Consider the following 25,459-nt stretch of genomic DNA (forward strand, 5'->3'; position numbering starts at 1 on the left):
TTTGTTTATCAGTACTTTCCAGACTCCCCTCGTATGTAATAGCATTGTTAGGAATTTAAGTTCTCTTTGTATCGATGTGAATGAGGAGGGAATCCTATTTAAACAGTAACTGCAATATTAAAGACAAATTTAGCTTTTTCTTTATTAGCAATTATCATTTGAAAATTTATATTCATTATTTTTATTTCTTTTAATTAGTTGCATTTGTCCATCATGCCCACGTGTCATCACTGCAATATATGGGTTTCTGAGTGGAATTTCGACAATCATCTTTACAAATGTCCCGAAAGACTTGTGAATTGTTCTTACTGTGGATATGCTTACCAACAACATTCCGTAAGTAGTTTTTATATCTTATTGATTGCGTTGTATTCGCTATTGTTGTTAGTTTAGTTGAGCAATAATTTTGTTCAAGGGCTTGTTTTATGGTTTAAAAAAAATTAATATTAGAAAGAAACTATTTGTCGTTAACTTTGGAGATTGAAACAGTTCACTCCAAAACATGAAAAAAAATCTCTGATCGCGACACACATCTTTCTGAAATTTCTATTTCTAGTGATTTCAATGCATATCAAATGTGCTCTAAAAAGCCCTTCTGGGTTTCTTCTTGGAATTTCGACAACCTTCTTTATAAATTCCCCGAAAGACTCGTGAATTATTCTTACTGTGTTATTATGTTAATTTGCCTATTGCACTGTTTTTTGTTGTGTTTAATAAATTCCAATTTAGTTGTGAATATTAACTTACATTTCTTTTGCTGTTTTTTTTTTTCCCTGTTTCTCTACCAGAATCACGAAAACAACTGCCAGTCCGCTATAGAAGAATGTCAGGACTGTGGAAAGCGGATTCACCATAAAGATATGGCTGATCACAGAGAGTATTTTTGCTCACGGGTGGAGGAGTGTCCTGGGTGCTACAAGAGATTTGCTTATGATCTTATTGATGTAAGCTCTACAACAAAAGTCATTTCTTTTGAATTTATTATTATTTACTATGCAAGTAGTTATGTGTTTCCAAATCATGACTATTCGCTTAATCTTTGTCCTATAAAATGCACACTTTCTGGGTGGAATCAAACAAGTATCAAGATTGACTTTACTTGCTGATAATTTTTTACGATTTACTCTGCAGGAAATTTCTGAAAAGGGGCAACTCGAAACTGATCAATAATTCTTTTGCACATGCACTTCACTTCAGTGTAATGTGCATTGACATATCTTTCAGTCGACTCAAAATATCTGGGTTAGTAGTGGTCTGGGAGGAAGTCGAGATGTTTCATCTAACGTTATACACCCTCTGTCCAAAAAGAAACCGAACTTTTCGAAAATAGAAGAAACTAGCGGCGCTACCTGTTGTATCTTTTTGTTGTCGAAAGGGGCAACCTTCATTAGTGTTGTGTGAACTATTTATTACATTTGTTTCATTACAAGCAGAGTTATAGTGCCAAGAGTGACAGTGTGTTTTGACGAGCGGTCGGTCGCGGCGAATTCTCGCTATGAATCGCTTCAAAACTTCGAGATAAAACTCACCATTGACCGTTTGTCCAGGCGGAACAAATTATTTGTAGATAATGCCCTTGGAATCGTAGAAACAAATCCACATTGTCTTTAATTTTGACTTCTCCAAGCAAATTTTTTGCGGATGCCCCTTTTCTGGTGTTCTTCACTCAGCACTCTGATTCGGGCTCATACTCAAACCACTACGTTTCGTCACTAGTAACGATCGTTTCAAGGAAACTTGAGTCCTTACGAGAGGTTTTAATGAGGTCCTTAAAGTGTTCAATTCGATACATTTTTTGATCGTCGGTCAACTTGTGGGGACGAAATCACGAATTCAATTTACGAAGGCCTAAACTCTCGGTCAAAATGTTGTGCACAGTTGATTTTGGAATCCCCAATTCATCTTCAATCAATCTCACGAACGATTTCCGGCTTTCTTTGATGAAATCATGCACTTTTTGGATGTTAACTTCGCTCAGTCCAGTTTTTGGACGGTCCTGCTTTCCGTCGTCCTCAAGCGTCTCACGACCACTTTGAAATCGATTAAACCACTCCTAAACTTGAGTACGGGATAAGCATTCATCACCGTATGCTTTTTGAAGCATTTGATGCATTTCGGTAAAACGTTTACCAAGTTGAACACAAAAGTCAATCGCAGCTCTGTTTGAAACTCATTTTCCGACCGTTCGTCAAAATACTGTCACTCTTGGCACTATAAATCGTCTTCTAATGAAACTAATGTCATAAATAGTTGACACTACACTAACGAGGGTTGCCGCTTTCGACAACAAAAAGATACAACAGGTGACGTCACTAGTTTCTTATATTTTCGAGAAGTTCGGTTTCTTTTTGGACAGAGGGTATAATATCCGGAATAATATGATGGTGGCGGTAGTTTTGTTTTGCAAGCGCGCATTTTTTTATCTTCACGATAGCTAAGTCAGCAGAAAAGCACACTCAATTAACTTTGACGCAAAACATAATTGTCTTTTAATGTGTCGAATGCCTCAATTTTTCTGCAATTCTGGAAACTTCTTTGATAGTCATAGAGTAGATTATTTTTATTTGATCTTTAAAGGCTGCTTGTATCGATATTTAGATATGCAAATGATATGATGATTATTTTTAGGATCACAAGAACCATTGTCTGTCTATTAAGTTCGAATGTGAATATTGCTTGTGCAAAGTAAATCGAATGAATTATGCTCTTCACGTGAATGCGAGATGTCCAAAAAGATGGGTGGAATGTTCCTCGTGTGGAAAAGAAGTAGCAATGAAATGTTTGGATGTAAGTCTAAAGAAATCGCTTTTTGAAATTTAAAAATTGTACTAATATTTCTCATTTGTTTCTAAATAATTGAGCATAACCCTTTCTCTAATCACATAAAGGGATACTTAGAAAAGGGATTATGCTTTCTCATACGGAGATCAGGGTGATTTTGCAGATTCATAAACTAAATTTCTCCAAGAAGCTGTTTTTCCCTGGAGGAGATTCAATAAACCCTGGAGATTAGATATAATCAAGAGATTATGCTGTAGTCTTAGTTCTCTAATTAATCATTTAGTCTGCCAACATTTCAATTATGCCAGGTTCGCTTATTATTATTTTTTTTTCTTTTAGGATCATGAAGAAGAATGCAATTATGTTAAGATCCCATGCGAGTATTGTAATGCTAGAATAGCACGCAAGGATTATGACGAACACGTCAATTATCGGTGTTCCAAGAGAATGGCGGAATGTTCCTTTTGTGCAGAAGCTGTGATGATGAATTGCCTCGATGTAAGTCTGAAAAACAACAATAAGTAATGATATAGCAAGTGAAGTTCACATAATTTCTAACCTCAGTTGATTTTACGTTATTCATAAAACATTTTATCTAGAGAGACTAAGCAATTTGATACGAAAGTTGCGAACGTTCTGTAGAGGACAGTGTAGGGATAAGGTGTTACTGAGCTATTAAAGCTCTGATCATGGCAAGAGGGTAACAGCAATAGCCGAGCCTCAGTTAGAACTTCATTGGCTACAGCATGGCCATATGTAAAGGTAAAGCCGTCTCTAAAAATTCGGACGATCCCTAGGCCACTCAATTGTGGCCTAGGGATCGTCCGTCCGGCGAAAAACCGTCCATCTCAGTGTTGGCTCCACTCAGTGATGGCCTTCCACCCACATACCACCACCGAGCAGAACCGCTCATATTCCGAAGAAAAGCATTCACCAACAAAGCCCCTCAGCGGGCCGTGCCGGAAAACACTTTTCCCGGAGACTCAAATTGCTCCCTTAAGGCAAAAACCTTAAGAGAGCGAACTCTAACTCTCGAATCTCTTTTCCCCATTGGGTAACAGCAACAGGCCGAGCCTCAGTTAAACCTCATTGGTACAGCATGGCCATCTATTACCCTCCAAGGGTTTATATGATAGCCGAACTTCATGACCTAGTCCTTATAAGGACTGGCTTAAAGAGGCGAAGCAAGAATGCTTTTCATCTTCCCCGTTATCTGTAGAGGACAGTGTAGGGACAAGGTGTTATTGAGCTATTAAAGCTCTGATCATGGCAGGAGGGTAACAGCAATAGCCGAGCCTCAGTTAGAACTTCATTGGCTACAGCATTGCCACCCGTTACCCTTCAAGGGTACATCTACATACGTTGGACTTTCCCATCTTCATGACCTAATAAGAAATTAAAATATTTATACATTTTGATAGGAAACAAAAATGTGTTTTGAAATTGTCAAATAAATCTAAAATCAGTCAACTAATTATTTTAATTATTTATTTAAAGAAATAAACTAAAAATTAAAATGCATGAGAATTTTTTACAATTTATCTTATATTTTTAAGAAATGAGATGCCAAATAAGCTTTCAAATAAAGTTACATGGCAATGTACTTAACTTCCTTAGAGTAGTCGTCAGACTTCGCATTCTTTTCGAGTCCTCGTTTCTCAAAATGCACCAACACACTGAAGTCGTTTTGTGTGTCCATTCAGACAAATGGACAGAAAAAACATTCTGGGATTCTTGCTGGATAGACTTAATTCAATTTCAGACAAACTTTGTCTCGTCTCGTCACTCTATTTCCCTCAGATCACTTGCCGTGGCACAAAGGGGAGAATGTGTGGACATTATTTCAATAACTGCTCTGCTGTGACTAGCTATCCCCCTGAAAAAAAAAAAAAAATGTTGCGATTTAGGATAAGCAGAAATATTATTACATGACACCTCCGAAAGAGGGCACTCTACTCTTCGTCTGTACTATTTAATCCACCAACTACACAAACTGCTACTACCATCATCATCTACTTCCCACCACCACTAGTATTTTTTCTTGTATATTGCGTGTGTTCAAGGCCGATTTGTCTGTATGCAGGATTAAAAACTCGAGTTTCCAGGGGTGAAAAAAACAAAAAAAAAACTAGGTTATAGCGTATTTATGATGCAACATTTCTGAAAATCTTCAATTGCTATTTTGTTTTTATTATAAGAGAAACATTAATGCAAAACAATTACTTAATAATATTAATTAAATGTTTGCTCTACGGGGATATGGCACATAAAACTGTTTATAAGCTCTTCTAAATTTAAATTATAAGCTATTTCCGCCTCTATCGATATAGTTGCTAGACCAACCAATCTTTCTTGGGTGATTTAAACTGATTAAGCTTGTAAAAACTTCTTTCCGCACTTGCTACGCTAACAGGAATTGTGAGTGTAACGACGGCGCCTACCGCAATATGTCTGAACGAGCGCCCGTATTAAACCCCGCCATGAGGCAGGCTGCCTCTATTCTATACCCTATCGATGTTTACACATTTGGCGAAACGCAACTAAGTCTGAACTCACGCAGAAATAAGTGATACTCAACATAAAGTGTAGAATTTAATAGAAGGAAATAAACACAGAAATCTGCCAAAGTTGGTTTCTATCTTTATTTCCAAGTGAAAAACGTGCCATTTCTAAACGATAAAATGGCCAAAGAAGCACATTTGGCCATTAAGTAATGGACAAATTTTTGGGTTAAAATATAAAAACAAAGTTTTTTTTTTGTAATTTTCCTAATGTACGAGATTGCTTTTAGCGAATCAAATACTTGGATATGCAAATTAAGATTTTTTTTGTTTATTTGTTTGTTTTATATTCTCTAGGATCATGAAGATAAGTGTCATTTCGCCAAGGTTGAATGTAAATATTGCTACTCTGGAGTAAACCGGGGGGATTTTGGAGACCACGTAAACTTCGAGTGTCCGAGGAGATACGTGGAATGTTCCTCTTGTGGAAAAGAAATTTTGCTGTTATCTCAGAAGGTAAAATGAACATTTGTTACTAGTGTGTGTGTGTGCGCGCTCATTTAATCAATGTACACTTACGAACTCTTTTTTCCAGAATAACGCAGTTGCATTCTCAAGTCATACTTTAAATTCTTAGGTCCTATGACAGAACTATTAAACAAATAAGAATTAATTACACATTTCCATCCTTATAAGGACTGGCTTAAAGGGGTGAAGCAAGAATGCTTTCATCTTCCCCGTTATCTGTAGAGGATAGAGGACAGCATAGGGATAAGGTGTTATTGAGCTATTAAAGCTCTGATCATGGCAGGAGGGTAACAGCAATAGCCGAACCTCAGTTAGAACTTCATTGGATACAGCATTGCCATCCATTACCCTCTAAGGATACGCTAATTTAATAATAATATGATATAGAACTGTTAATGGTGTATTTAACTTTAGTTAAAATTAAAAAAAAAAAATTTCAAATTTTAAATAAAAGTTCTTAAGTAAAATATGCTTCATAATAGTTTCATAATTATTTTTAAAGAATACAAAACGTTTTATTGAAAATATGTAAAAGTAGCATTAATGTCTCCATTTCAAAAGTAGCTCTTATAGAGATAATTATAAGAAACGTTTTCCACAGTAGTTGCTACCAAAGAAGCAACCCATCGATCACAAATGCCACCGATCATCAGGTGGAATAAGAGAACATTCAGTGCATCCATCTGGTGACATATTAACTTAACAAGGTTAGCACACTGACGTTATTTCGTCAATAGTGTCATAGAAGATTACACGCAGTGAGGTCTTACTTTTCCACAGCTAACGATGCATTTTTGTCTGCACATTTTACCTGGTGAGTATGCCACCGCCAAAGTTGTCTATTTATGCACTTTTGAGTACTAAGAAAGTTGATTTTCTTCCTAATCTTCACTGGTTACATAATTCTGTCATTAATGACTTGTTCACCCTCATAATTTTTCTTAGCACTTTCCATATCTGCATTTTGTGGAGATTTTCATCTTTTATTTCTACCCCAGCTCTTAGATCCATAAGTTAAAATTAGTTTGAACACTTGGTTCTTCATGTTGGCTAATTCCTCTGACTGTTTTTGTCAAGCTTTTGACTTTCATCATATCCATGCATTACACGTCTTATTAATTCCTTCTATCTGTATAGCCTATAAGTCGTTAGATTGCCTTCATTCCTCTTGGTGACAGTCATCTGTGTTCACATTCACACAGTTCATGCTATGACTGCGACACGAATCGAAGTATTAATGTCAAGACCAGTGGCGGCTCGTGGCTTGAAATCCTGGGGGTGCTGCAACTTTCGAAATATACATACACACTGTAAGTACAGTGTATACGTGTTTGGATAAAATATCAAAATTTTTTTTAAAAAATTAAACATGAAAAAATATTGTTTATTATCGATAAAATTATAGTTTAGTATAATTCAAAATTACTTGAAAATTAAATCCATTTAGAGACGGAGTAAATACATGAAAAATACACGATGAGCACTACGAACACTCTACTACTGGCGCAAACTGCATATAAACAAAAAAAAAAAAAAGTGGAACTGCGCGACGGACAGTGCCGCATTACGCTAATAGCTTGTATCTCACTATGACGTGCATATGCTTGCGCGCGTAGCAATATGACACTGTGGTAAACACAGTGCTGCTAGCGTCCTTTGTCCTCTTAAGTGCTACAAGATGGATTTTTATTATTTTTATACAAAATAAGAAAATTGTATAGGATTGTTGATGATAAAATTAAATATTACAAAGCAAATATAAATAAATTAATAAATAGATTTATATATCGAGAAAAAATGGGTGTGCTGCAGTTCCACAGTGCCTGTGCATGAGTTGCCCCTTGTCTTGTATTGCTTGAAATTGTCAATAATTTGAAATCCTTATTTCTAGAAGCTTATGATGTGTTTGCTATATTGTGCTAAGTAGTAGCATAGTTTTTTACTATGTAAAATCTGAGCCCAAACACACTTAAAAAAATACTTATATTATTCATTTCATGAATATATTTCACCAATTGAAGATAATGTTAATGATTTTTTTTTTTTTTTTAGGAGCACGAATCTAAGTGTGATTTTGTCAAGTTGAAATGTTCGTATTGCGATATTCAGGTGATTCGCGTCAACTACGCTGAACACATAGAAAAGTGTCCTCAACGAAGAACGAAACTGTGCAAATTCTGTGGAATGCGTATCAGAAATAACGAGATTCTTGTAAGTTAGATTTTAAAACAAATTATTCAAATAATCAATTGATAAATCCTCCATTATTTACACTTTTATTTCTATTTTTTATTTATTTTTAATAAAAAATAGATAATACGATAAATATCATAGCAAATTTAAAATACCTTATTAAGGGATGTACAAGATTCCATAAGTTGCTATTGGAAAAACAGATGCATCCCGAATCGATCTCTGGTACCCTTGCTTTTGGCATGTTTGTATACTTTATTAGGATGAAGTTATTGGTATATACAATGAGTCATCATTAAAAATATAATATTAGGTATTCGAAAGATTTATTTTATACTTGTAATATAACTTATATTAGCTTTTTAAATAGCTTACAATCTTTTATTTTTATATAATTTTCCCTTGATGTAGGAACATAAAGAAATTTGTGAATATTTCAAACTCAAATGCCAAAAGTGTTCAGTTTATGTTTATCGAAAAGACTGCTATAATCACGTGAGCTACAATTGTCCAAAGGCGCTTGTAAGATGTTTCTTTTGCAAAGGACAATTTAAAAGAGAGAAAACAGGTGTAAGTATTTTAGAGTAATGTCTGTCATCAGTGCTCTGTGTAGAAATCTGTAGATACTTACACAGAACTAAAACTGGTATTTCACACTGAACCGCAATAGATATTTTCTCTTTCTTTCTTTTTTTTATTTAAAGGGTAGTTACTGTTAAGTATCTTAAACACTGTAATGATATTAAAAATTCGAAAATAATCACTTATATAATATTTATTAATATTATATTTTATTATATAATATTTTCTTAATATTCAATTATTTAATATAATATTTATTATTATAAAATATTATATAATAATCCCTAGTGTTCGAAGAATAAATTGGCTTGGGGTAAAATGGATGTGCAACCTTATTAAGCAAGAAATTTAAAAGATTATGTGGAAATAATATCTTGAAAATAAGATGGGTTTTGAAATATATAAAGCTTGGGCCAGAAAAGTAATGGGCATTGTAAGGAAAGCTAACACGGAGTATGAAAAGAAATTGGGCATGCAACAGCTAAAGGCAATCCAAAAGAATTTTATCATTATGCCGCAAACAAAAGAAGGAATGGAGGTGGATGAATAACTTTATTGAATCCAGATAGCACTCCAGTGTCCGAAGCTAAGGAGATTGTTCAGTTGATGATTGCTCACTTTGCTAAGATATATCAACCAGGTGTATGTAGCATGGTGCACAGTGCTGCTGCTACGTTGGATGAAGAGTTACAGGTTCATGAAAATGAGGCTGAAGAGCTCTTGCATAACCTGGATGAGAATTTGTCAATAGGGATAGATGGAATATCAGCTTGTCCGCTAAAGAAATGTTCTGCTGAATTGGATAGGCCTTTCACACATTTGTATAACTTCAGTCTCAGCTCAAGAATGATACCACAGGAATGGAATTAATGTATGATAGGTGCAAGGGCGGTGCAAAAACTGATGTGTCTAACTACCGACCTATAAGTATCTCTGGTGTGGGAGTGAAGATTTTACAGAAGTTGGTAAGAACTCGCATACAGTGTAGAATGCTTGAATGCTTGTTCCCTTCAGAGCATAGAATGCTCTGAAGGGAACAGCATGGGTTTACTTAAGGAAGGTCATACTTTAGCAATTTGCTCATATTTTATAACAATGTTATGGCCGAGTTGGATAAAGGGAATGGATACACTATGATACTGTTGGATTTTTCTAAGGCATTTGATAGGATACCACATGAAAAGCTGTTGCACAAACTGGAGAATATGGGATTGGAATATAATCTCTTGACGTGGATCAGGGGTGGTTGACAGAAAGGTATCAAAAAGTGGTATACACTGGGTGTGAATCTGCCAGATTTAAGGTAACCACTGGTGTACTTCAGGGTTCAGTCCTTGGGCCAGTATTGTTCAATCTGTACATTAACGACATCAGGCAGGGTCTAACATCAGATGTGCTATTGTTTCCAGATGATGCAAAGATAGGCAGGACAATCAGGAATGCTACGGATATTCAGCAATTGCAAAATGATTTGAATAGGCTGGAAATTTGGGCAAAGGAAAATGGCTATCAGTATGGCACGCAAATCCTGAAGCGGGCCCCTACTTGCCGCTCAGGTTAAGGATAACGCATTGCTATACAGTCTACAGGGTTTAAGTTCAATTAGTTTAAATGATAACACAAAAGTAATCCCTCGATTTATACGTTCTTTAAAACAGGCGCATTAATCGAAAACGCACTAATCGAATAGAATAACCTGTGAGAAAGTTTTTAATTCAAAAAAGAAATTTGTTCCCCAAATTTCTTTTTTGACCTTTAATTTATAAAAGAATTAGAGTATATCTCGGGGCCTAGTTAATAGAAAACCATGAAGCTTAAAGACAATAAAACATATTCAGCATATAAATTTATTATTCTACTTCTTAACAAAGAACTGAGCTAAAGTTTGACGGGCATTCCGTTTCTTTCATACAACTGGAAGTATGGCCCTATTGCCTCTTCTACTACTTCTGCAAATTTTACTGTTTCTCTCTTCATCTTAATCTAAGCATTGCAGATTAAAAACTTCGATTGGACGAAAAATATGTTCAAACTGTTTCTGTGAAACCTCTTTGGGCTTGTCAGTAATTAAATTTTCTTCATATTCTTCAGGATCTTCCCGCTGTGCATCTAAATTTAGTAGGTCGAAATCACTCAACTTCTCAAAATAAGATTTAATTAACTTAGATTCATTTTTGAAAAGCCTATAAAATCATTTGCACAATGTGCAAGAATGTGCTTCCAAACAGCTCGCATATTGCTAAGAGCAATTTCATTTTGCTTTGTGACTTTATAACCCGGCTGAGATTTCTCTCATTTGGCCAGAAAAGTCTTGGAAGGCATTTACTTCCAAAAAGGCCGGGTGCATCGACATTAAATATTTGTTGGTCACAACCAGCCCTTTCTTATACAAGTTTCTGCATAATTAGCAGCCACCTCCATATCTGCACTTGCAGCTTTGCCTGTGATTAGAACATTTTTGGGCTATTTCTCTTTCTGAAACGTTCAAACCACCCAGCACTAGCGTGGAATTCTTCTTTTCCACCATTGATAGCCCTTTCTTTCTAGGTTTCAAAGAAACTTGATGCTTTTGATTTAATAAAGTCAGTGCTTAGCAGGATCCGTTTTTGGTTACAATCTTCTATCCATGTAGAAAGAAGTCTCTCTAATCCAATCATAATACTTTGATTTCGAGTGGTCTGCATGCATGATGAACTTGAAGCAGCCTTACCTTTCTTTTTGTATTCAGCAGCTTTGCTTAAAATTGCTCTCATAATTAATTCACTCATTTTTATGTTCTTGTCTTACCTTTGTCTGGACTCGCCTTCTTCATTTTCCTTTATTATTTCAAGTTTTTCTTCCAATGGATACTTTTAAAATCTTTTTCACGCTTCCACTTTTTTGCTCGCTAATTCTTTTATTCATGATTAAAGATTAGGAAAATACTTTAAAGTAAAAAAATGAGGAAAACAATTGCAAAGGAGGCACGAGATATGATTATCAAAATGATTACCAGAAGACATAAATTTTGCGGGTAAATTTGGAACATATATACACATGGAAATAGTGTAATATTACATTCAAAAATAATTTTATAAAATGTTTCAAATGGGTAACTAAATTATTTCATCCCGGTGAGTGATTTCTAAAATAGTTGGCCATAAAAATATATAGACAGAAAATGTTTAAAATTTGTAACATTTATTTTTAAGGTGTATATAGGCGCACTAATCGAATTTGGGTATCGAAAAAAATGACGCACTAATTGGGGACGCATTAATCGAGGGATTGCTGTTTATTTAAAAGAACTACCAACATCTGCATAATAGAAACTAATGATAATATTCAAAATTACTTCAAAGTATATTTTATAAAATTACTTCAAAGAATATCAGTAAAATCAACTCGCTTAGCCAAATCATTTTCGATGCACCAAGTTGCAAGGTGATTAAGTCGTTCTTGGCTACTAAATCAGACATTGAGATTTTATATATTCGAACTAGAACGTCTTTGCTTACTTGAGAAATTTCTTTAAATATTTTTAATATCTCAAATTTGTATGATATGAAAAGAAATAAGTTTATTTCATACAAAAAAATCATAACTAAAAAAAAAAAACTTATTTTCTTTTACTTACTAACTAGCAAAATTTTAATTAAAATAAGACAAATCTTCTCAAATAAAGAATTTTGTAGAAAATTTTCAATTTCTTGAGATCAACTTAATTAAAACTATCAAAAAGCTTTCTCTTTTACGAATAAAATAAAATTCTCTCGGCATCCGTAGCATAGGCTGGTAACGTCAGCGCTGCATTGAAACGACGGCGTGCATAGAAAGCAAGACGGACGAACGAAAACCGAAAACTAAAGCGAATCCTTTCGAATGGGAAGTTCGAAAGAGCGACTATTAAGTCTGAAAAGATGGTAATTGGCTGGAAACGATTGCAAAAGCTAGTAGTCTCCCTCGGCATATATTCATATTTTATTTTATAAAGGTTTCTTTTTGTCTTTTGTTAGTCTCACTAAACTGGCTGATCCGACAAGACGGGCCCATTATTCCGGTCCCCCAGGCTACAGCCCTGTCAGCCCTGCCTTATGGGGCTCTGGCTATCAGTTTAATGTTAGTACGTGTAAAGTTATGCACTTTGACGTGATTAGATTTCCAGCGGCATATTATATTAGCGGGGTAATGCTACAAGAAACTGAAGAGGCAAGGGATCTTGGTGCATTGGTGGATAAGAATTATCAGCTAACTCCTTTTTATTCCCGCTTATGGAGCGGGCGAGGCCATTTAGCCCTATCTAACTAATTAAGCTACACACAGTGTCGCTTAATTAGAGAGATGGCTCAACATATGCCGCCATCTCGTGGTCCCTAACATAATATTTTTAATATCTGAAAATATTGTGGGTTCTACGGTCGATTTTCTTGAGTTTACGAGACGAAAAACTCGAGTTTCCGGGAGTAAAATCCCGCTTTCCCCTGCCAGAGATCGACTAACTTGGGAACCGTCAAAAAAAAGCTTAGAAAAATTTCCTCTCGTCGTCGACTAGATTCGAAAGCAAGTCTTCCTTCGTGCGAACAAGCGCCGTGGTGTACAAACGCCACATCCACTGAGCTACACAGGCTCCCGGATAAGAATTTAAATTTCAGAGGTCACATATCGAAAGTTGCAAATTCAACTTGGAGGATAATTGCGATGTTGAAGCGAACCTTGACATGTAAGGACAAAGAAGTCTTCCTCTTTATAAGGCTTTGATAAGGCCACATATGTATTATGTGGCCTTGTATTATGTCGGTTCCAAGGGGATAAAGATGCTGTGGAAAGGGTACAAAGAAGAGTTACAAGGATTATATCTGGATTATGGGATTTAGATTATGAGGACAGATTGCGAGTATGTGGATTGCTGACTCTGGTTATCAGGAGAAAGAGGGGTGATATGATAGAGGTCTATAAACTTTTGAATGGGTGTTATAGCATTTCAAATGACGAAATTTTTCGTTATTTGGAAAGCGGGGAGAGAACAGGGTGGCATCCATGGAGAGTAAGGTTGTTCTCAGTCAAGAAAGGGATAAGAGCTAGGTTTTTCTCCCAGAGAGAGCAGTGAGTGAGTGAAATAATTTGCCCTTAGGGGTAGTGAGTGCATCTAGTGTGAATGAATTTAAGTGAAGGTATGATAGCTGGTTTGGTTGATTTATAACCTCCCTTGATGAGTCATTGACTCCCTGGAGGTCTCAGATAGTAATAATAACATAAATAAAAATGACATTATTCGTTATTAACATACGTAGAATTTTTCTTCATTTATACGGGAAATATCAGTTACTTGTTAATTGTTTACTTAAGTTACTTGTTTCCACTGTTTCTTTAGGACCATAAGGACGCGTGTGATTTTATTGAAGTTAGATGCAAGCTTTGTTCCATGAACATACTTCGCAAGGACTATAGGACACACGAGGATCAAAACTGTCCCAAAACCCTGTTGAAATGCCGATTTTGCGTAAAATACTACCAAAGGAGTACTCTCCAAGTGAGTGATACTCTTTAGAAAAAATTATTGCTAGTTTTGAACTTTATTTGTATATATAATTGAGAAATTCACGTCATATCAGATTGAATAATTGAATGAATAGATTTAAGTATCTCTACCGCGCTCAGTCTAATTTATTTATATTGTTGGCCTACTGAAGAGTGCCTCTGCTGTACTATACATCGTGGTTTACGAAACCACAAAGATCGCGGTTTCGTATTCCACTGTGACGTGGTTATTTGGGAATGTCTTTAATAGTGATGGAGGATTTATTTACTGCCTGTTTATCGAAGACCTCGAAAATTGCCTGGGAAAAAACACCGAGAGAATAAAATCGTTTTTATTGTTCTGCTATCGGTGATTTATTGAAGGAACTATAATAGCAGCTATCTAGTTGAGGGGGGAAAAAAAGTCCCTATTCCTACTACTACTATAGTCAGTTTTACATCGCAGTATGTTGCTAAATAAATAAATGGATGGTCTAAGAATACAAGTGACACTTGTGACATTAAATTAAGAATTATAAACACGTTAACACAGGAATATTTTAATGTTTGCCAAATATTTCAGTCTGAAACTAACAGACTATCCTCAGTGGCTTGATAGGAATAGTTTTTACAAGGTGGAATACAAACAATTGATCATTCAAAAGTAGAACGAGCCGCGTGATGTTACATTGCTAAGCATTAAAGAGATGCAAATTTCATCAGTGATGAATAAATTATAGGTATTAATTCACAATTTCAAATAACCATCTTAATTTATACATTCAATTAAAGATAACATTAGACTAATGTAAGAATTAAAGGTCTGAATTTAAAAAAAAATTTAGTGTGGTATCCGGATTAAATGTTCTCATATTTTTGACAAAGATACACAGCCATTTCGATTAAAGTCAGGGCGTTGAAGTAAGGCCTCAGCACTCTTTGAATAGGCGTTCGAATTTATAGCGACATTTGTGTAGAAGGCGAGTCTTGGACCAGAGAATGTTGTGGCTTGTCTCTATCCCGTGCTTTGCCAATCCAGACATCGGATTTGTTGTGAAGAATGTATGATTGATGTTCTTTAATTCTTTTTTCTATAGAGGGTCCAAAGTAGGATGATTACAGTTACAAGGAACTTGATACACACCAGGCAAACACATAGTTGAGGGTTCATCTTGAAAAGAGGGGAAATAGGTGGATATTTTGTTAATAGGTATATAAGTGGCTGTTGAATCATATTTCTTCAGAATTCTTGAAATTGGTTCTGAAATCCCGGAAATATATGGAATTGGAACTCGATGTATTTCATTCTTTGTTGTTGTTCTGGATTGGATTATAGTGAATCGAACAGATGTGTATTTTTTTTCGGAGAAGCCATTTAATTTCATGTGATGTTTAATAGTTGAAAGTTCTTTCTGTAATTCATGGGGAGTTGAGCAATTAGTTCTACCTCGTCGAATTAAACATTTTATGATTCCTGTTTTTTGATAAGGATGATGGGCAGATTGTTTGACAATGTAACGTCCAGTAAAAGTGGGTTTTCTGTAAACTGTTGTCAGAATACTTGAAGGTGAACGGATGAGGAGGATGTCTGAAAAGGATAACTTGTTGTCTTTTTCAATCTCCATGGTAAACTTAATAAGAGGATGTAAGGAATTGATTTTGGCTAAGAAGGAAAGGAATCTGTTGTGAGGCCACACTGAAAAGATGTCGTCTATATATCTAACCCAAAAAGATGATTGAGGGAATATAGACGAAAACCGGACGTCTTCTAGATGTTCCAAATAAGTTGGCTAAAGCAGGTGAAAGTGGACTTCCCATGTTAGTTTTAGACTGAAATATTTGACAAACATTAAAATATTCTTGTTTTAACGTGTTTATATTTCTTAAGAATACAAGATTTGACAGCTAAAATAACTGTAAACCATGTTTCTATCTGTTTTGTTAATTTATGATTTATATAGCATACCGAAAAGCTCTTTAATTATCAGTAAAATACTGAATTACTTGTTATTAATTTCTTCGCTACAGAGTCATGAAAAGAACTGCGACTTGGAGGTCATCAGTTGTTCCTCTTGCAATGACTGGCTATCTCGCAAGGATATGTCGAATCACATCAAAGAAGAATGTCCAGAAATAGATATTTCTTGTTCTCACTGCAACAAACTATTTTTACGAAAAGATATTCAGGTAAGTAAGGAAAAATTCTTGGATCATCCTGTTCAGTAATTTACTGCATAAAGAAAATATTTTTAATTTGAGATTTCCACGCATAGGTGGGCCAACTTGATGTTTTAAATACTCGTATTAGTTCTTATATGATCATTGAATTTGAAAATGACATGTTTTTATCTCATTCAGACTCATCAGAATAACTGTGACCTTGTCGAAATACAATGTCCACATTGCCGCATTACGATGCTACGAAAACAATTGGAGTGCCATACCAGAAAAGATTGCCCGGAAACAGAAGCGACGTGTTCTGCTTGTGAAAAACAAGTTTTGCGAAAAGAATATCAGGTATTTTTTTTTTTTATGAAATCAGAAATAAATATTATACAACATAATCTTAAACTATACCTATTTCTTTGCAAGATTCATGGCAGAATGAGCTGTAAAATAGTAATTTTATGTAGTAGCGAATCTTTAGAAGCATGTATTCGATTGCAGTAATTATAGCAAGATAAAAAGGGAAAACCAACTTTTTACAGGATCATCTGAAAAATTGCGATCATGCTGAAATCCGTTGCCCTCAATGCAGCAATGGAATTTTGCGACTCAATATAGATTGTCATTTAGAAAACGAATGTCCAGAAACGGATGAAAAATGTTCAACATGCGGAGATCTATTCCTACGCAAAGACATGTCGGTAAGTCTTATTTTCTTTTTCTTACTATTAAATTAAACTTAATAAATAAATGTAATTAAGTTAAAGGTGGACACAATGAAGTACACATTTGATGCGAGTTTAAATCACTTGGCTATGATTACTTAAAATAGTAAATTTTTTATTCATGCTGAAATACTAGCTCGTCCAATTAAATCTAATTAGTAAATGTTAATGATATATTCAATACCTTTAGAAATGAAAATTTAGCGAAGCGTGGTCATATAAAACATTTTAAATACGTCATTTTTAAATGCCGTATTTAAAATGTAATGTTTAATTTCCACCGTGAACAAAAACCTTGCTTGTCGCGTGAAGCTTCCATAGTTCATAGACTATTCGCTGGAGGGCAGTCTTTTATAAAAATTTATAGCATTACAGTTATAGCATTGGAATTGTGCTCGTTTGCGCATGCTCTCTTCGAATTGCTAAATGCCAGGCAGATTGTTTCAGCCTCTGACTGCCCTTTTCAATAATGAACAACTTACTAAACAAATCCAGTTTGGAACTATTGATTTAATACTTTTTCTGCGCTATTCCCAAGTTTCAGTCATCATAATTCTAAGGAACATTCTAATTCCCCTGTGCCTTCAAGGTTTCCTTACTTCCAGCTTTTCTATTTAAATAGCTTATAACTATTTCTGGTTAATCTACAATAATAAGGCTTCTTTTTCTTAAGATTAATAAATAACTATAGAACTTCTTGATAATCATTAAGATACTAAATATTTTTCAATAACACAGATTAATTCAAGTGAAGTTGTAATAATTCAGTACACCATTTTATTTTCTGTATTAATAAAAATGATAAGGAGCTGAATTAACTTTTCCTTCTTTCGTTCGTTCATAGATCTTTTCTAGGTTATTCTTCCTCTGTTAGCTTTTTTTTTTTTTTAAGAATCGTTATATATTTCAGATTTTGTGTTTTATAAAAGAGAGGGCTAGAAAGTTGTGATAAATACCTAGAATAAAAATGATTTGGTTTGTGCAACAAAAAGGATTTTTTTTGACTCGCAGAATTGCAAATGATGCAGCAGCGTTGTAGCAAGTTAATTTCTTGGGAAATATGTAGAATAATGTTTCAGTTACATGGTTCTACCTCAGTTCCTTCGTCGTGATTATCAGAACTTTCCAGACCCCCTTTGCATTCATTTTATTGTTTTTTTTTATTAAATAGGCATTGAACAGCATGAATTTACTAAGGGAAGATAATGTTTCAGTATCTTGCTAGCATTTTATAATACTATTAGCATTCAGTTAAGCACGCGGAATGATACACCATGATGATCATGGACTTGCTGAGGCTTTTGACAGTACACGATTTGGGACACTATTACAAGAGCCGCAAGATTAAGTTTATAACTATTAGCATTGACTTAAAAATAACTGACCGAAATATATCAAAAGGTGGGGTGTATTTGGAGAGTGAGTCTGCAAAATATAAATAGATGATTGTATCCTAGGGATCGGTTCTTGGTCCGTCCTTTTCCAATCTTTACATTAATTTACATTCGGAAGGAATTGAGAGGAGACTTACAGTTGCTTGCTGATGATGCAATGATAGCCAAGGTTCATTACAGTATATACAGTTGCATTGACAGCAATGCAACTGTATATACTGTACTTGCAAAACGATTTGAATAGGCTGGCATTGTGTGCATGAATAAATGACTACCAGTGCCGTTTGGTAAAGTTACGCACTTTGTTGTGATGAAATATCCACACGGCGTACTACATTGGTGGGATTATGCTAGAAAAGACTGGAATGTCGAAGTTTTAGTAGATTTGAAGTTGAAATTTAGAGGCCGTATAGCAAAAATCGTAAATATAACTCGCAAGATTTTTATGTTGAGCCCATGCACGAGAGGTTGGTAGATCAACCTATAGTACATAAGTACCGTGTATGGGTTAAAGATAATTGCAATATTAAAACGAACAGTGACATGTAAGGATCAGGAAGGCATGCCTTAATAAGACCTCACCCGGATTACTGTGAGAGGTGAATGGTAGTTTTGATGTCATTACTATGGAACGTAGATCATGAAGTCAGATCGAGAATTTGTGGGCTGGAAACAGGAGAAAGATGGTGATATAATAGTTTTTCAAACTTCTGAAAGGGTCATCGTGTGATACTAGTATATGGAATTTTTTTATTTTATGGAAATAACTGCACTGTTGATGCAGGGAAAGAGGCCATCGATGGATGTGTCGAATGAACGAACAGAGAGGGATGAGAGGTGAATATTTCTTTCACATTGCGATGCGTGATTGAAAAATTTGCATTTGGGGGTAGTGGGTGCAGGCAGTGTGAATGAATTAAAGATAAGGTATGGCAGCGGGTATGAGTAATGTGCCTTCATTGACAAGACCTTGATTATGGTGATATCATTTCCTCATTGTGTTACCCATACATTATATTTACACATCCAGAACTTTCATATATCTAACAAAACTTTTGTTCGTTGGGTTCACCGTATCATGGATAAAATAGGCCTGACATTAACAAGGATAGCTTCGATAAAATATATAAAGTGACAAGATGAATCCTGCTGACTGCAATATAAAGTTCTGCTTCATGCACTTGGACAGTAATATGCATTCTTCAGTCAAAATATTACCACCCTTCTAATAGTTCTTAGACCTCCGTCTTTCTGCTAAAATTGCCACTAGTTCGGAAATTACATGGGCCTTTGTGATCTCCGAACACTACAGGAAGAATGCAGGTCTTCAGATTTCCTCCCTTAAATATCACCTGGAAGTCAATGGTGGGGTAGGCGAACTCCTCACGGCAAAGTGATATCATTTTGTTGTAATCTAGGCAAAATGATATCAGGAACATTTTGCCATCTAGGAATACAATCACCACGAAAGGGTGGTGATTCATCACCCGTAATGGAGATGTACTTTATAGCTTTCATAGTGCGGGTGCACCGGTATTAAGAATGCAAGAAATTGCAGAAAAATATCCCCCATACCAAAAATCTGTAGTCTTGCCTGTTTCTGCTGGACAATATTAGGTCATTCTGCTTAAGCCTCAGTCTATCGTCCATTCCATTTGGCTAGAAACAAGTTTCATCCAAAAAAAAAAAACTTTCTTTCGAAAGTCAGTTGCTCAGCGACGTCTCTCAAACGCAGTGTAGACGTAGTCGTCGATGATTTGTAGTAAGTAAATTACCCTTAAAGATATAGGTGGTTTTTTTCTGTTGACCATATTTCTGAGTCCCACCGAGATGGGTCAATTTTATTGTGGTTTGGAAAAATGCTGCCTTCGTCACATGGTTAAATTCCATCCTGCTCAGCCTTTCTAGTTTTTGATGTTGGGTTGCAAAAAGTAAAACACACTGCAGTCACGTTGTGATGACCGCAGAGTGCCTCGATTAGGCGTGGGTGCCTACCATAAGTCCAGCGACTGCTGTTCTGCCCAGTATCCTTCTAAACTTGGAACATCTAAACTGAAGATCTGCAAACAGCCTACAATACTGTCATTTTTCTGGACTATGTCGCCCTTCAACGAGTATCCTACAATCATGCGTTTTTCAAGTGTCAGATTTGCATCCCTTGGCGGGGTAGACGGGCACTCTACGTTACATAAATTAAGTATGGTATAGACCGTAATGCTGATACCATATGATGAGATGGAATGGTCTATTGTGTAAGACAGTGTTTCTCAAGGTGGGGCAATTTGAATATTTTGGGGGCCAATTAGAAAATGTACATGTACATATTTATATTATACTTTTTCAGAACTTGGCTGACTGCTATGCTAGAGGGGGACCTCAAAATCTTTGAGACGTTGAGGTGGGGAATGAACCAAAAAACGTTGAGAAACACTGATGTGAGACGTGGTCATAATATTTTGAGTGGACAGTATATTTTTATCGCCAAAGTTACCGATGCATTATTAAAATATCAGTCATCAGCGATGGGAGTAATTTCAGGACGTACTTTGAAAGCATCCATTAATAATTCACATGTACTCTTATCTGATAATGATATAAGTACTCATGAGGAACGAAGGCATTTACTTCATTACATGTAATCAGAGAAACAAGATGTGTTATATTTGTGTTTGCAGTGCTAAAAGAAGAAACGATTTCGCGATGACAGGGCTGTTATCTGCAGTGCCGAATTTGACAAATAAACATGTATTGTCATTTAAATAAACTATTTAATTTTTGTTCAGTTCAGATTTCTTATTTGATTTTAATACTGGTATTTCAGAAGCACCTGGTTTCGTGTGTTCAGGAGATTTCCAGTTCTAGTACTGATGAAAACGAGGATTGTCTGGATCGTAATGAATCAACGCCTACTGATTTAAGGAAGGAAGAGATAGAGGTTCGTTGCAGTATTTTGATTTCCCCTTACCACGTTGAATACCTTTCTAATATAACAACTCAAAACGTGCTGTATAAGGGTGTTTAAAAATTACTCGCCTGAAATAAAATCGGTTTAAGGTGATGTGTTCAGACGAAACCATTCAATAGTTAGTATATTTCTTAATCATTTGTCTTTCTAACTCAAGCTAACAATTTTCGATGGCTCACATTTCTTTAAACTTTCATCCAACATTTTATATACAGAATATTAACAATTGATTTATCATTTCAGATCCTGAGAGAAGAAAATGCGCAGTTAAAAAGAAAAGTGAAACTGCTTGAAGAAATGGCTGATGAGGGAGAGGTTAGTCTAGTAGTCTTTCTTTTGTTTGGCTGATTATTGGAGGCACTTATGCATTTAAGAATATTTAAATGTCAAAGTATTGTGAGTGTTTGCAGGAAAACAAGTCCACTTGCAAATTTCTTCATTAAAGTCGGAACAACAGTCACTCTTCAATGTTTTATTGAGTTCAAAGATTCTAACTTAAATTACTGGAGGATTGTTTGCAATGTAAGAGGTCTAACAGAAAAGTAGACACAAAATTCGTATATAAAAGTGTGTATTCAATGAATCGTCTAACTCGTAATCAATTTCACAGTAAATTCTCTGCTCGAAGCCCACTGGTTCTAATTTTTCTTCTGTTTAACAGGATCGGAAGTTCTCTTCTACCATGCTCATTGGACGTTTTCTACAGTCTCAAATTTGTATACCTGCCATCTTATTCTTGAGCTTGTAGAAAAGAAAGTCAAACGAGCAGAAAAAATATATTCCTGTTCCAACACAGGAATGTATTTTTTCTGCTAAATACTCGCGAGCTGACAGAGCAAAATGTTCTTCTGTTCATTGGACATCCACAGATGCCTCATGGTCGCTCTGATGCTCGGTATGACCATACGGCATATTCTGACTACTTCTTACACAGACCATGACATCCCATCATATGGTATCCGTGATGTGCCACACTAGTCCTCACCATACAGTCGTGTTTTATGCTTTCCTGGAGACTTCAGCTCTCTGAAAACCACTCGCTTCACGCACACACATACCATCCATCCATCTAATTGAGATCTGCCCTTTCTTCTTTTTCCAGGAACTTTACCTTCTATTACTCTTCTGAAAAGTCCTCCTAAGAAGGCGCATTAGCCTGATACAAGATCCAATCATTTGTAATTTCTGGACGCAACCTTTCAATGATTTCTTTTATAGCAAATTTGACAGACATTCTTCCAGGAGGTTATGACAGGCCGCATGTACGATGCTCATCTTCCACGCTCCCACCCCCTCTTAAAACATCTTGTGCCATTTAAACGCTTAAGCATGTGATAAAGGATCAATACCATAAACTCGCTTAATTTTATCGAACGTTTCAGTAGCAATTTTGTTCAGTTTAGGCAATCGCACAACGTTGTTGAAGATTTCGCTTTCGTGACGAACATACCACACATACACCTACTAAAAACACTGACTTGACAACTGTTTTGGAATTTGCGCAGCTTCTTTTCTTAAATTAATATATAATTTTGAATTTTTCTTCTTTTTTAGGAGCTACGGAAGGAAAATCAAGAACTAAGAAGCCAACTGCAAATCACTACAAATAAACTTGATGGTTTACTGTATGACCTTTCAATGTATTTACTGGTAAGTTAACTACTAACAAATAAATAAATAAAATAATGAATTACTTGGTGTTTGGTGCAACGTAATGGTAATATCATTTTTTAAGGAGATTAAATTCAACACTGTAGGCATCTAGGTTTGTTGATTGAGGTTGTAATACTGTATAACTTTAAGATGATTATTTGGATTCATCTTAAGTTATAGAATAAGTATATTATGGAATGAAAAATGTTTATATAATATACTCTCCTTTAATCGATGCCCTTACTTGAAAAACAGTATAGGTTAACTCGATAGTCGTATTTGCATATGTATCGATTTTAATGAATCTTCTTGTTGCTGAGGTCTTGTGACTTGATTGTTTAAACTAAGTTCAAATGCTTTAAAAACTTCCCTGAGGTTTCTAGCACTAAAAGAAATAATCGGAAGCATATTAAAAATAAGATATTAATAAATGAAAATGTATTTTTATAGCTTCATTATTATATAAAAATGCATATAAATTAAGTTCATTTCTAAAATATACTTCAAATTTATGAAATTTTTAAAATTAAGAAAATATTCAATTTTATAAATACACCATTTTCTTAAATAAATGTGATAATTAAAGGAAATCGGGAGAGCAGATCGACCGTGAGATGCGGTGATTAATACCCTTGGAGGGTAATGGATGGCAGTGCTCTAGCCAATGAAGTCCTAACTGAGGCTCGGCTATTGCTGTTACCCTCCTGCCATGATCAGAGCTTTAATAGCTCAATAACACCTTATCCCTACACTCTCCTCTAAAGATAACGGGGAAGATGAAAAGTATTCTTGCTTAGCCCCTTTAAGCCATCTTTATAAGGATAAGGTAATGTAAATTATGTTACCCTGGTGTCAACTCACTAATCTCGCCATTCAAAAAAGTTATGTTTATTAATTTCTGAAATAACGATTTCTTCGCTAAATTCATTCTACTTTCTCCTTTTTCATAAATTACAGTCCCTTAATTTTTGAACTCTAGAGTGAATTAGCATGCCGGCCTGGAGAAGGTTGCTCCATAAATATGCTTTGGCAACAAAATTCATACAAAATAAAATACGATTAGATTAGCTGGATATTTCAATGCTACACTGTGACTATTCATGGTGAAGAAATATATACCAATTAAAAATTTTTATTGTAAACAAGCAGTGTATTTTGTTCATTTATAATGTATTATAGATTAAACCCATTTTATTTTTAATTTAATCCAGAAACAAGGTTTTGGGCCTAACGCAAGGCATGGTAACATGTGTTCGACCAATCCAGAAAGACAAAAACGGATCAATGATCATCTACGTGTCCTGTTGCATGCCCACCAGTGTCGACATCTTCAACTATCCACAGATCCAAAGGAATCGTACTGTTCCTTCTCTTTGTGTCAGAGAATGAGAAATGTAATCAACCACATGAGTACCTGCAAAGTTGGGAAAACCTGCCCAGTTCCACATTGTGTGTCTTCGAAAAAGATCATTGCCCATTGGAACATCTGTACCGTCAGGAAATGTCCGGTGTGTACCCTTAGTTCCGGTTTCACGCCTCAGGGAGAATCCGATGAGCAAACCCAAGCAATCTTGGAGACGGATGGCACAGACAAATTAGATTCAATGTCCTAATAGTGGAATTAAAGTAAAATTTCGGATAAACTGTTGATGCTTGTAAATACATTTATATATAGCGTCTTAAATATATAACGAAATGGTTATTTTCCAGGAAAATAAACGACGATATTTGCTAATTTTGTTAATTTCTGATCTTTTGAAATTTGCTAATCTTTAGGTTTTGTTGTATTCAATAATACAAATATTAAAAACTAAGTCTCGTTTATTATTTGAATCACCAGATTCGTCTGTAGCATTTTTAATAATTTTCGAGGAGAAACTATATTACCTAATTGCATTTTAACAATTTTATTATTTCGTCGATATTTTTTAAATGCTTTCTATCAGATTTTTGCTATATGTTGAAATGCTTATGCATTCTGAAACTCATCTATGGCGAGAGTATAGCATCAGTGACGTTTCAGTAGTAAGTTTTTAACTATAAATGTTAGGAAAAGAAAGTGACAATGTTTTTTAAATCATGATTGCCTAATAACAGTTTGTACTTAGATATTTAGTTGTATAGATCATGATCCCAACTTTAGTGCTACGAGAGAACGATAGGCCCAAAATCGAGATCGTATGACGACAATCGGTTGGGTCTTGTGAACCTTTCACAACTTGAACTCAAACCTTTCATTGTTTTGTATTCCTTAGGATAAACAGCAAAATAACTGGCCTATGCGATTAATCGGCAGCATAAAGAAAATTGATGGACACTTGCCATTATGCTCCATACTAAATGCATGAAATCATACCGTGGAATTGACCAAACAATTCCTGAACCAACAAAACTAACATTTGAGCATGCGTACCACTACTCCGAGGATTCAATCTCTTATTTGAAATATAAAAAAATCTGCCAGAAGTAAGACTA

General features: G+C 35.2%; 1 protein-coding gene across 3 annotated transcripts in view; it reads left to right on the forward strand.

The window, feature by feature from the left end:
• LOC150106114 (uncharacterized) overlaps positions 1 to 24,785 on the forward strand; it is a 31,022-nt gene extending 6,237 nt beyond the window's left edge. For 2 of the 3 annotated variants that reach the window (XM_090394486.1, XM_090394485.1), the window contains exons 2-16: positions 199 to 336; positions 789 to 944; positions 2,629 to 2,787; positions 3,121 to 3,279; positions 5,640 to 5,798; positions 7,863 to 8,021; positions 8,415 to 8,573; positions 13,936 to 14,094; positions 16,110 to 16,268; positions 16,440 to 16,598; positions 16,790 to 16,948; positions 21,188 to 21,301; positions 21,575 to 21,646; positions 22,886 to 22,981; positions 24,196 to 24,785. In XM_090394486.1, coding sequence (XP_090250612.1) covers positions 214 to 336; positions 789 to 944; positions 2,629 to 2,787; positions 3,121 to 3,279; positions 5,640 to 5,798; positions 7,863 to 8,021; positions 8,415 to 8,573; positions 13,936 to 14,094; positions 16,110 to 16,268; positions 16,440 to 16,598; positions 16,790 to 16,948; positions 21,188 to 21,301; positions 21,575 to 21,646; positions 22,886 to 22,981; positions 24,196 to 24,597 — 2,394 coding nt within the window. In that variant the 5' untranslated portion in view covers positions 199 to 213 and the 3' untranslated portion in view covers positions 24,598 to 24,785. The remainder of the gene's footprint in view (positions 1 to 198; positions 337 to 788; positions 945 to 2,628; positions 2,788 to 3,120; positions 3,280 to 5,639; positions 5,799 to 7,862; positions 8,022 to 8,414; positions 8,574 to 13,935; positions 14,095 to 16,109; positions 16,269 to 16,439; positions 16,599 to 16,789; positions 16,949 to 21,187; positions 21,302 to 21,574; positions 21,647 to 22,885; positions 22,982 to 24,195) is intronic. The other variant, XM_090394487.1, reaches the window with a different exon arrangement.
• Positions 24,786 to 25,459: the final 674 nt, after the last annotated feature.

The sequence above is a fragment of the Typopeltis vanoorti genome, chromosome 6 (genome assembly GCF_054136105.1).
Source record: "Typopeltis vanoorti isolate ZY-2024b chromosome 6, IOZ_Tvanoo_1.0, whole genome shotgun sequence".
In the NCBI taxonomy this organism is placed as follows: domain Eukaryota; kingdom Metazoa; phylum Arthropoda; class Arachnida; order Uropygi; family Thelyphonidae; genus Typopeltis; species Typopeltis vanoorti.